Raw genomic sequence first — 13,160 nt, 5'->3', positions numbered from 1 at the left:
ACAACGACCCCCTTATTGATTCACCCTGTGTATTCGAAACAGTTCATTGTCCAATGTGATGGATGCCAGTACGGTGTTGGTGGTCTGTTAGCTCAAGCTGATAAAAATGGCGACGAAAGGCCTATTGCATTTATGTCCCACAAACTGAACAGAGAAATTATACCGTCAGTGAACTGGAATGTCTCGCAGTGTTTATGGCAATAAAGAAGTTGAGGCCATATATCGAAGGGCACGACTTTAAAGTCTTAACCGACCACGCGAGTCTGAAATGGCTAATGCGCCAAAAAGACTTAAGCGGAAGACTAGCGCGGTGGGCTCTAAAACTACAAGGTTATAACTTTTCCATCGAGCACAGAAAAGGAAGCGATAATAAAGTCGCTGACGCGTTGTCTCGCGCTTTTGACGAGCCCAGAAATGTGGAGGAGATAGAGTTAGAGATTTTGCCAGAAATAGATTTAGAATCGTCGCACTTCGAATCCGATGAATACCGAGAATTACGGAAAAAATTTTCCAACAGTGATATGGCAGACTACAAAGTAATAGACAAATTCATTTACTATAGGAATAATTTTGAGACCAACACGCCCCTTGAAGAAGACGTGTGGAAACTGTTTGTGCCAACTGAATTAAGGCAAAGCGTTATTTACTCGGCTCATAATTCGCCTAGTTCAGCACACGGTGGTATAGCCAAAACAATTGAGCTGGTAAAAAGACATTTGTATTGGCCCGGTATGGTAAACGACATAAAAAATTATGTGCTATCCTGTGACCTTTGAAAAACCTCGAAGACGCCGTCGTATTCGCTTCTCCCTCCGTGGGACAGCAAGCCGAGTTAGAACGACTTTTCCAACTATTGTACATCGATCTCATTTGACCTTTTCCGAGATAAAAAAGGGGAAACATAAGTATTTTTATTGTCCTCGACCATTTTTCGAAATTCACTTTTTTGCAACCATTAAGAAAGTTCACAACCAACTTAATAATATATTTTCTTAAAACTATAATTTTTGATTGCTTTGGTGTATCTCAGACAATAGTATCCGATAATGGAAGCCAATTTGTCAGCAAGGAGTTCCATAATTTCATTGACAAACATGGAATTAGCCATGTTCGTACAGCGGTATATTCACCTCAAGCCAACGCCTCGGATAGCGTGAATCGCTCAATTAACGAGGCTTTGAGATCCTTTGTAGGCAAGGATCATCGGAACTGGGATGCTTACGTAAGCAGTATTAACTCTTCTTTACGAATTGGTTTACACAGCACAATAGATCAGTCGCCATATTTCGTTGTTTTCGGACAAAACATGGTAACACACTGGAAAGACTACGGTATTGAAGAATCTAGGATTTATATCGGAGGGTAGTGCTCGACTTAGTAGGGAGGATCAATTCGCCATCATCCGCGAATCAATTAATTCCAAAATGAAACTGGCGTATGAGAAAAACACTCGCACATACAACCTACACGCGCGTATGCGGGAGTTTACCCCAGGACAAATTGTGACACGATTTTGTGCAAAGTAATTAAGGAAAACATTTCAATCCTAAACTTTCCCCAGAAGGTGTTAAAGCCAAAGTGATAAAAAAGGTTGGAAACGCTTAATACTTGTTAAAAGACATAGGGAACAATCGTAAAGGAACGTACCACACTAAAGATATCTGGTCATGAAAAGTCACAACATCAGCAACAAATAACTGATTTTCTTTCATAATTATTACGAATAATTAACCGAGTGGTAAAGAGATCAACAATAACAAAATTATGAAAGTTGCAGCCGCTAGGTACCGACTAGCATCGGTTAGCTTCTGTCTGGTTGGGGGGAATTTATGACGAGCATCACAATGATATTAGCCTCTCGACGTAATATGCGAACACCACAGGGCGATATCATTATCACAACTTCAATAATAATTGAGTGTTGCAGATCAACATGTTTGTTGTATTGAATCGAACATTGGTTCGAACAGTTCGACACGACCAATGTCCAGTGCAACAACATAAAAATATACTTAGCGTCGATGTGCTCTGACGAACCAACAGAGTTATATGCTTGTGAGCGGGCGAGCGTAACTTAAAAGCCCAGGTAAGGCAATCACCAACACACCCACTTGAGCATGCACTAATTCTTGGAAAACCCGCACATGCGCTTAACGAAGGTGGCGCTCAACTAGTGGAACAGAGAACTACTAGATGATGTTAAGGCACAAATCATACATATATACCATGCAGAAAATCCAATGATGCAACCTATCGCACAACCAGAATGAATGCTATGCCAAACTAGTCTTCATCTGTCCCTTTTTTTCGTTCTTTTTTTTACAAGAAACTGGTAGATTTTTTGCTGTATTCGAGGTATAGTAGATTTCGATCACATAAAAACAGTCCCAAACCGGATCGGATTACCAAGAACAATCTCTGTCCTTATTTAAGGTGAAAAAGCATAGCTACGCCAGGGAAAGAGGGCGAAGCACCCGACAGAAAAGGTACCAAGTTCGAACTCTAAGAGGCGGATATGGGAAAATATAAAATTTTAGCTTTGGATGTTTGCTATTCAACAATCGACAGTTAGGGGAGACCGGGGTAGCTTCGGCTTTGGGGTACATTCGGCAATAGCGTTTTCTGTATGAGAGAGCAGAGGTGAAAATTTACTCACCACTAATAATAAATATCAATTTATTATAAAAAAATTAAAAAATATCAAACATTTACTAAAAGGTAAGATTGTATGTTTTGTGAAAATGTGTGATTAAGGGATATACAAATGTTCAAAATGTAAAAAAAATGGAGAAAAGAGAAAAGGGAATGCCCGGGGTAGATTCATCGTTTAGTCTTGGGGCACATTCGGCGAACCTTAATTTCTGCCGAATGTGTCCCTCATAACGTTAAGTAAACTCTTCATTTAGTTATAGATTTATCTAGAAATTTAAAAATGGTTCGAAATTATAAACGTATAACCGAATCGGATATTGATTAAAACGCGATTAAAAAAGAAGTTGCAGATGTTTTAAGCGGTGTAGAAACGGCAACGCCTGCCGGTAAAAAATACAATTTAAAACGACAAACAATTGAATATCGAGTAAAAAAACAAAATTCGTTAGCCTGACACAAGACCAACTACCAATCAAAGCTTACCTGTAGACAAACTTTTACAATGGAGGAAGAAATCGAGCTAGTGGAGTACGTTAAAAAGTGTAGCTATTATCTATATGGGTTATCATGCAAAAGTTTTCAGAAGTTGGCATACGAATACACTACCACTAACGGGAAAGATTTTCCTGAAAAATGGAATGTTGCGAAAGAAGCTGGGGAATTCTGACTATAAACGCCGGAGGTGGAAAATTTTTCCAACCATAAGTTAACGAACGACATCGAACTGAATGTAGAAGATTTCGTTTTTACCGTACCTGCTCAAGCATTTAAAAAAAAAGATGTATTATGTTGCTGAAATCATTGAGAGTCTTAGTGAATGTACATTCACTTTTAGTTTTCTTAGGAAGATTGACATTCCGCAGCTTATATTTGTCAAGCCCGAGAACGAGGATATATCATTGGTTTTGAAAAGTGAAATTTTATTTAAACTTCCAAGCCCTGTGAATCCTGCTTCAACATCACGTTGTCGGACCAAATACATTTTTGAGGCAGATCTAAGTAGTTTCAACATCAAATAATTTTCTCTTATTTTAAGCCCAGGAGGCACTATTTTTCACTATACTTACATGAAATATGTTTTTTGTTCTTGCTGATATATTACATTTATTAAAATATAATCTCAAAAAAAAAATGTATAAAAGAACTTTTTATTTAATAACAATACATTACTACAGTAACGCCGAAGATGCCCCATCAAATGCCGGAGCCACCCCTCCATGGGGTACATTCAGCAAATTTGAGTTTTTTCAATTAACTTTAAAAATGTTTGTCTCCACTACCAATTCAAAAAATGTCTCCCCAACATTTTATATTTAAATAACATGGGATTTGTTAAAGCACACATACGTTTCGATTCGTTAGATATCTAGTGAGATGTGGAGCTTCAAAAAAGAAAGTGCTGGAGCTACCCCGGTCTCCCCTACTTAGATGATTTATTTATGGTTAACGCAATTTCCATCATTTTTTTTTTTTTTTTTTTGAACCAGTACGAATTTATGCTGGTACATTCCTGTCTTTTTGTTAAGCAAATTTGGATGGCGTGATTTGTAACGTTATTTCTCATCTCTCGATACGAGTAAAGAAGTCATATTCTTATCCACGTTAAGCTAATCGTTTATCAAAAAATTTCCACCGTTTCCGTTGAAACACTTCGAAATATTATCGATAAAGAAATTATCAAGATAAATTATATCTCGTTTTTAACCGAAACGAAAAGCTTTCGTTAACGTTAAAAATGTTAACAAAAACGTGATACTTTATGTTTGAATTGTGCTGGCAATGCTATAGCCATGGTGAAGCCGTAAGGTGGTAACAGCGAGCGGACATACACACACAAACTCCATGTAATTTGTTTGTGTAATTCGTTGGTGGTAATGTCAAAAATACTCTGAGAAATGTTCGTACTGTCAAAATTCGTGAGCAAAGTTGCAATCAGCTTGGCTAATGCTTTCACCTTTAATGACTCCGCCATCAATCAGCTTTGCCAGCATAGTTTGAAATTAATAAACCAACATAAACGATTTGATTTCGTTTTGATATGGCAGAAAACGAAGCAAAATCATTTCCTTAGTTTGACGTTCTTAACGTTAATAAACGAAACGAAATGACTTTGTTTCGTTTATTAACGTTAATTATCGTAACGAAATGATATCGGTTCGTTGGTTAAGCATGCCTGGTCTGATCTGACTGTACAAAGGTATATCAAGAAGAAAAGAAAAAAAAAAAAAAACAATGTCTAACGGGAAGATCAGGTGATTATTCCGTTCGACCTATACCTAAGGAGAGAAGATATGGAAAACTGGAAAACTCCCGGTAGAAGCAAAGGCTTTGAAGGCGTAGGCCAAAGATTAACAAAGTCAGTTTATGAGGAGACATCGGAAAGACCAGAACGGCTGGCAAAAATTAACTCGTCGGACCCAAACCCGCGTGCGTTGGGACTAAAATCCCCGGCTGCAAAATCATGAAAAGCCAAAGTCGGGGCAATAGTGAAAAGTTATCAAAGTGTTTTTATAGATTAAATATTAATCAAATATGTGTCATTATTACTGCACTCATTTATGCAGATAATAATATATCGTGAAAACTTTTTTTATAGGGCCAAAAGTAGTTTAAAACCAGAGGGAACTCTCTTTTTTTTACGTGATGTGAACATTTGGAGCATCGAGAAGCCGAGCCGTCTTGAATAACCTTAACGTTAAGCTAATCGTTTATCAAAAAATTTCCACCGTTTCCGTTGAAACACTTCGAAATATTATCGATTAAGAAATTATCAAGATAAATTATATCTCGTTTTTAACCGAAACGAAAAGCTTTCGTTAACGTTAAAAATGTTAACAAAAACGTGATACTTTATGTTTGAATTGTGCTGGCAATGCTATAGCCATGGTGAAGCCGTAAGGTGGTAACAGCGAGCGGACATACACACACAAACTCCATGTAATTTGTTTGTGTAATTCGTTGGTGGTAATGTCAAAAATACTCTGAGAAATGTTCGTACGGTCAAAATTCGTGAGAAAAGTTGCAATCAGCTTGGCTAATGCTTTCACCTTTAATGACTCCGCCATCAATCAGCTTTGCCAGCATAGTTTGAAATTAATAAACCAACATAAACGATTTGATTTCGTTTTGATATGGCAGAAAACGAAGCAAAATCATTTCGTTAGTTTGACGTTCTTAACGTTAATAAACGAAACGAAATGACTTTGTTTCGTTTATTAACGTTAATTATCGTAACGAAATGATATCGGTTCGTTGGTTAAGCATGCCTGGTCTGATCTGACTGTACAAAGGTATATCAAGAAGAAAAGAAAAAAAAAAAAAACAATGTCTAACGGGAAGATCAGGTGATTATTCCGTTCGACCTATACCTAAGGAGAGAAGATATGGAAAACTGGAAAACTCCCGGTAGAAGCAAAGGCTTTGAAGGCGTAGGCCAAAGATTAACAAAGTCAGTTTATGAGGAGACATCGGAAAGACCAGAACGGCTGGCAAAAATTAACTCGTCGGACCCAAACCCGCGTGCGTTGGGACTAAAATCCCCGGCTGCAAAATCATGAAAAGCCAAAGTCGGGGCAATAGTGAAAAGTTATCAAAGTGTTTTTATAGATTAAATATTAATCAAATATGTGTCATTATTACTGCATTCATTTATGCAGATAATAATATATCGTGAAAACTTTTTGTATAGGGCCAAAAGTAGTTTAAAACCAGAGGGAACTCTCTTTTTTTTAAGTGATGTGAACATTTGGAGCATCGAGAAGCCGAGCCGTCTTGAATAGAACAATCTTCTTCAGAGATATGTATGTTCGTGTGATCCCATGCAAAAATTACAAAAATTAAAATACCGACTAAGACTGGAGTTACGAATGCAATATATACATCGGTGAATACTTAAAATTGTTCGCAAAGCAATGCCTACGTGTGTAGACGTCTACATTATTTTGTACATTCAGTTGGGTGTGATGTGGAGACTCATCCTCCCAAAACATTCCTTGAATATTCGTTTGGGTCTTAAAGTATTCCCTAACTTCACAAAAAAGTCATAAAATATCGATTTTGTTGGGATACGATCCTGATTGGTAATCGTATTACTCTTATATGCGATCCTCGGAGTTTAGAAAGCAACAAAAACCAACTGAAAAGTAAATTTTTGAAAAGTGTTGAAAGAAAAAAAAAAAAACTTTGACAAACGAAATGGCGAACAAAAATTGTAATAAATTATCCAACAAACTTGTATAGAATATAGTTGCTTAAACCGAGAAGAAAAGTGTGTAAGAATGATGAAAATGACGGCCATTAAACACCGTGATTCATCAAATGAAAATTTTAAAGAGGCCAATGTGCCCAACTAAAAATAAAGAAAATTCGAAAAGAAATCATCAAGCGGGTGAATGAGTAGCTGTAACCTTAGTCCATACTCAGACGCCGAAATTTACCAACAAACGTCGAGACGGTCAACATAATGGCTTCCTGGAAATTTAGCTTTAGAGTTAAATAATTTATAAAGATTTTTTTTGTTTCTAAATTTTCTTATGAAAAATAGCTAGTGAAGATTATTTGCATAAATAAATTAATTAGGGATGTAACTAGTTTCTTCGTCATTCTTACGATCACTCAGTGATAGTTTCATTTTTTTAATTAAGATAATTTAAAAAGAAAATTTGTGTATCATAAAACAGGGAGTTAAGGTAATAATCTCGTCGATTTAAGTTTTCCGTAATTTTGGTTTAATTATATGGTTTGGAATTCCGACAAAGTTCACAAACTCGCATTTTCGGCATCAAATTTTAAGAGTTGATCTCGTAGGTAATACCGAAAATGGGCTCGCCCTCTTAAGTTCGTTAGTATATTTTTTTTGTATAATTAAAACCATTCGATTTACTACCCGGCAAAAATCGTGTGGCCAAAAACGCACACAGCTACACGAATTTTTGACAGGGGTGACTATTTGGAATGAAAAAGTCTCCAAATGAAATAGCATGTTGACAAATTTAGCTTTCCCACAATGTATCGTGCTCTCTCGCACCTATTATTTTTATAGGGATAGCAAAATACGTAATTTTTGCGTGCAAAAAAAATCCGCCATTTCTAATTCAGCAGAGACAGCAAAACATTTGGTGGTGGAAAATTTTTTCAATTTTGAGAGTTTTAAATGGAATATCTCCGGAAAGATTTAAAATTAAGAGGGAGTTCTCCAGATCACAAATATATATATTTTAAAGTGCGCAAACTTATAATTTAAAAGTTATTTGGTGTTAAAGTTTGCAAATTTGTATACAAATTTTATATGTGTATACGTATATATATGTGGCAGCACAGCTTTGTAATGTCATCAATAAAATATATATATATATATATACATGTGCATGTTGCTACAAAAGCGCGATTGATTTAATAAAAACATTTATAATAAGTGAAAACAATGCAAAAATTAAATTTGAAATATACAAAAATGCAATTTAAGTTTACCGTTGCCAATTTATATAGATATGTATGTGGATTAAGGTTTTGAAAGATGTGTAAATTGTAATTTAAAGTGCTATAGAAATTTGCTAAATTTGCAAACTTTAACAACAAATAACTTTTAAATTATAAGTTTGCACACTTTAAAATATATATATTTGTGATCGGGAGAACTCCCTCTTTCATTTGATACCAAGTTTTACCCCGAACTCGGGGGGTGCTATTCTAAAATTTTCCTAGTCTTTAATATACAATGATTTTTGCTGTTTATTTCGACAAAAATTTTTGATTTGATTTTTGTGCTCATCGAAAGAATTCACAATTATATAGCACCATGCCGCGAATTATGATAAAAGGTGGTGTGTGGAGAAACACTGAGGTAAGCATTTGACGCGACTGGTTACTCTTGGCCGTTTATTAACTAAATTGATAACTTTCAGGATGAAATCCTCAAAGCAGCTGTAATGAAATATGGCAAAAACCAGTGGTCACGTATTGCATCACTGCTGCACCGCAAATCTGCCAAGCAATGTAAGGCACGCTGATACGAATGGCTTGGTCCTAGCATAAAGATGACAGAATGGTCATGGGAGGAGGATGAAAAGTTTTTGCATTTTGCCAAATTAATGCCAACACAATGGCGTACAATTGCGCCGATTATTTCAGAGGGTTAACTGGCACCAATTGTTCACACCAAATTGTTAGGTACAGGATTCGCCACGGGCAGGTGAGGTTGGCAATCACAACCCCTTGAATCATTTTGGTCGGCAGGTATGCCGCGGATATATTCTTGGCACTTGTTATTGATGGCTTTTATGATGCAACCAACACAACCTGGACAGACGCCAATGCTCAGTCAACCACCCAAGCCGGGTCAACCCCCAATACCCGGACACGTCCGGACGTCCTGGTTATAATGTATGCTAATACAGCTAATAATTTACAAATTTGCTGATTATTTTTGTGTTATTTTTTTTAGCAACCACCTGCACCTGTTACTGGTAAATATCAACAGCCGCAACAGTATGATCAAGCCCAACGCCGTTTAGATCCCGATCAGATGCCGAATCTGATAAGCGATATCATTGAAAATCAAAATAGCGCTGGTGGTGCTTTTATTACTAATGAACAGGGTTTATTACCACCATTGGCAACCACAAAATATGTGGTAGAAGATCAGGGTAACTCCTCGCCACGTTACGTTAGGTATCGATAATCGAAATTAATGTTTTGTTTGGCAATTACATTGATCTTTTTTCTTTGCAGGTCGTCTTTGTATTACATACCTGCAACAGCTGATTTATTAAAAACAACAGCTTTGTCCATTACACTTACCGTCTCACCAATGGCACGCACGGTTGAGGGTGAATATGAGCCACCCATTGTAAATTTTGGTGAATTGGGTGCAATTAGATGTAATCGTTGCAAGGCTCAATAGCAACTTGTAGATGCTGGTCGTCGTTTCCAATATCTAATGTGTAAAGTAACAAGAGATGGTAAAAAAAATCTTTCACTTTTACTTGTGTTCATTGATCCATATTTTTTCTCAACCGTGCCAACTGCATATTTCCAACATTTGGGCCATACCGGACAGCGTGTCGATAAATATGAACGTCCTGAACTTGTATTGGGTACATGAGTATTTGTGTAAAAAATGCTTGGGTACCGATAGCTCTCATGGTAAACCTCAACTCATATCCAACATCAATGCCTCGCATTCAATTGTGGCACTGTACGTACTACATTGGGTTCACGTAGTATGGACAAGCATATTGTTGATTCCAGTGGTAAGGCCACAATTTCAAATGATGGGGCAACCATTATGAAACTATTGGATATTGTGAATCCAGCCGTAAAACTCTAGTAGACATCGCCAAATTTCAAAATGCTGAGGTAAGTTTTTTGTTATATGAGAATGTGTAGAATAAAAATGTTTCTCTTATCAGGTCGGCGATGGCACCACTTCAGTAGTATTTTAAGCATGTGAAATCTTAAAACAAGTTAAGCCAGATGTTGAGGAAGGCGTGCATGCACGTATTATCATTAAAGCTATACGTAAAGCATTACAATTATGCATGCTAAAATATGACATGGCTGTACATGTCGAAGCGCCAATAAAAGGAGCAACAAAGTGCTTTATTGGAAAAATGATCTGCCACAGCAATGTCCTCCAATGTCCAAGAGTATCAGAAAATTGTTGATGCTGAATGGCGTATTCTGTAGAATAAACTAGCTAAGTAAGGCGCCAATGTTGTGTTTTATAAATTACCAATTTGTGATGTTGCTACCCAGTATTTTGCAGATCGTGATATGTTCTGTGCTGTTCATGTACCAGAAGAAGATTGGAAACGTAGAATGAAAGCTTGTGGTGGTGCTGTTATGACTACAGCTAATGATATTAATTCAAGTATTTTGGGTCAATGTGATTACTTTGAAGAACGTCAGGTTGGTGGTGAACGTTTCAACATTTTCCAAGGTTTGACATTAATTTCATTTTTATAGTTTATAATTATTTAAAGGTTGCGTTAATGCTAGAACAAGTACATTGATTTTACGTGGCAGTGTTGAACAATTTTTGGAAGAAACTGAGCTTCGTTACATGATGCTATAATGCTTGTGCGGCGTACAATTAATCATGATTCTGTTGTTGCTGGTAAGTCAAAATACAAATTGAAAAAAGGGAGGGCTGGCCTGAAGGTTTAATGTGGCCACATAAATCGTTCCCGAGATGGTCGGGCTAGCACTTTAATGGTGCTGTGTTACCGGAGCGTACCCGATCTGTATCCGGCTAAAGGACCATCACATCTATAACACTCCCCAAAGCCTTCGGGGAGCAACCTTATCGCTACAAAAACAACAACAACATTGTGTCAAAATTCCGAAAAAAAAAACTATAAAATTTGTGTCAGTGAAATGATAAGTATTGCTTTTGGTTGTTAGTTTTGAAGCATCGTCATCGAGTTCCTTCTGATCGTATATGCCGGTTCTTTTGCATTCTTTTACATGCATAAAATGCCGTTGAAGCCTTCCTCACCCTCTCCTCCACGTTGAGCTTCCATGACAGCTTACTGTCTAGGATCATTCCTAGATATTTTGTGCAAGGTTTCTCCCGTAGGGTCGCCCTTCCTAACTTAGGCCTGGTCCAATTAGGGACCTTGTACCTCTTTGTAAACAAGACCATACGCAACGGCATCTGCGTAAACCGTAAGTTTTTCTGGTCCCTCGTAGAATCCCCTAAGCAGTAGGTTAATGACCAGCGTCCACAACAGAGGTGATAGCACCCCTCCCTGCGGAGTACCCCTGTACAATCCCCATTGCAATGTAATCTTACTACAGTTTAACATGCAGTCTATCCATCTGGGTAAGACTGGATGTACTTTAACGTAATTAAGACCATCAATAATCGCCCATTTAGAAAGCCCCGGCAATGCTTAAGAAGACTTCTAGAGCATATTCCTTATATTCCAGGGCTTTTTCTATGCTTATTACCACCCTATGCAATGCGGTGTCTACTGACTTGCCTTTGGTGTACGCCTGTTGTGTTGTGGAGAGCCTCAAAGGTTTTGAGCAGAAATGATGTTAAACTATTGGGTCTATAATCTTTGGGATACACGTGACCGATCTTCCCCGCCTTTGGTAGGAAATCTACCCGAGCAGTTCTCCAGGAGTGCGGTACATGATTTAGCCTTATGCACCCATCGAATATTATTTTAAGCCATCCCACGACCGCCCTACTTGAAACTTGTAGCATGGCCGGACATGTACCATCTGAGCCCGGCGATTTCACCACCACTACGAGGTCCTCAGGCAGCATATATGAATACAGCTGTTTCCTTATCATTACTACAGCTCGCACCCGTCCTTCCGTTTGCGCATAGTAAACGCCAAATCCGCGCGCGCTAGGTCCAGAAACCTTTCCTCCCGACGGAAGCCACGGCTCCTGGATCAGCGCGTTAGGAGTTCGCTCGACGCCACTTTACTGTGTTGGAGGTTTATCTGTAGGACTCGCAGCACCAATGGGCTGCTTGTCCCCCTCCAGCACCTTCATCGTGACGTCGTCGTCCTCCCCTAGCCCTTTTGGTTTAGAGTGTTCGAAGCCCCCTTCAGCCTCTTATACGTGTTGTGCCGGGTGTTCCTCTGTGCGACTCACAGCACCCTCTGGCTCTTGGTCCCCTTCTAACACATTCGGGGTGACGGGGGCTACCTCCACCTGTCTTTTTCCCCTTAGGCTTTTGAGGTCCTTTTCGACTCCGCCCACGGCCAGCGTGTTAGGACTTTAATACCCGCGACTTCTTTTCCTGAGTCGCATATAAATTTTGCCTGTACCTAAGGACATTTTTCCAAGCTGCGCGTACAATATATCCTCCGCCTGCTTGTTTATTTGGAAGATGTATAACTGACCTTCCTCCGTAGGCTGAGATACAGTAAGTACCTTCCAATCCTGTGTCGGTATGTTCGGGTGTTTTAGGGTGTAAGACAGTCGGTAGGGTAATGCCATATGGTCGACATTTGGCGCGGTCATGTTTTAAATAAGGTCACCGATGATTTGGTTGGTGACAATATCAGGTTTCGCGAGGCGACAAAACTGGAGAGATTGGGGAGATAGCTGTTTATTTTATTACAAAGCTCATCGATGTAGGAAACAATAGCATAGGCATAGAAGCAGTAGTGACTCCTGGTGGTAAAGGTAGCTATTGATATGTAGAAGTTAAGCAGAAGTTTGAATATGAGTTTTTTTAAGTTATATCAAAAAAAGCGTTGAGGATGTTTAATATCTTACCAGGTACCTTCGTACATGTTTCTAAGAATGAAGAATAAATTCTATTCAAACTCAATTTTCAACAGGACAAAGCCGCTGAGACTTCGCTATACTTTAACATACAATACGTTACCCCATTTTAGCACAACTATCATTTTTTGATTTTATTAAATTTTATAAAATATTTCTTCCTCTACAGTTCCATTTCCGTATTGGATGGTAAATATGGCTTTCGCATTTTCTCCATCAATAACTGTGACAAGGTGGAAGAAATCTATGGGCGTAA

The 13,160-nt window shown here is 38.1% G+C and overlaps 2 protein-coding genes across 4 annotated transcripts in view; both read left to right on the top strand.

Moving 5' to 3' along the window:
• The window catches only part of LOC137235148 (glutamate receptor ionotropic, kainate 1-like), a 2,828,327-nt gene that overhangs the window by 894,893 nt on the left and 1,920,274 nt on the right, over positions 1–13,160 (top strand). The window lies entirely within an intron of this gene.
• Positions 7,885–13,160, top strand: LOC137234140 (T-complex protein 1 subunit eta-like). 3 transcript variants are annotated; one of them, XR_010947702.1, is made up of 8 exons: positions 7,885–8,494; positions 8,556–9,033; positions 9,095–9,321; positions 9,382–10,008; positions 10,062–10,352; positions 10,408–10,560; positions 10,618–10,768; positions 13,074–13,141. XR_010947702.1 is itself a non-coding variant. In XM_067757772.1 (8 exons), the coding sequence occupies exons 6-7, from the start codon at positions 10,426–10,428 to the stop codon at positions 10,724–10,726; spliced, it is 258 nt and encodes an 85-aa protein (XP_067613873.1). In that variant the 5' UTR covers positions 7,885–8,494; positions 8,556–9,033; positions 9,095–9,321; positions 9,382–10,008; positions 10,062–10,352; positions 10,418–10,425; the 3' UTR covers positions 10,727–10,768; positions 13,074–13,160. The 3 variants fall into 3 exon arrangements, 2 of the variants coding, with proteins under 2 accessions (XP_067613873.1, XP_067613872.1); XM_067757772.1 differs by having other exon boundaries at positions 10,418–10,591; positions 10,635–10,768; positions 13,074–13,160; XM_067757771.1 differs by having other exon boundaries at positions 10,408–10,591; positions 10,635–10,768; positions 13,074–13,153.

Source organism: Eurosta solidaginis, chromosome X, assembly GCF_040869045.1.
Source record: "Eurosta solidaginis isolate ZX-2024a chromosome X, ASM4086904v1, whole genome shotgun sequence".
In the NCBI taxonomy this organism is placed as follows: Eukaryota; Metazoa; Arthropoda; class Insecta; order Diptera; family Tephritidae; genus Eurosta; species Eurosta solidaginis.
This window is presented reverse-complemented; position numbering and strand designations above follow the sequence as displayed.

Coding starts and splice junctions, on each gene's coding strand:
- LOC137234140 (XM_067757772.1), top strand. CDS start 10,426: ATGTTCTGTGCTGTTCATGTACCAGAAGAAGATTGGAAACGTAGAATG. Junction 10,592..10,634: donor ACGTTTCAACATTTTCCAAG/GTTTGACATTAA, acceptor AATTATTTAAAG/GTTGCGTTAATGCTAGAACA.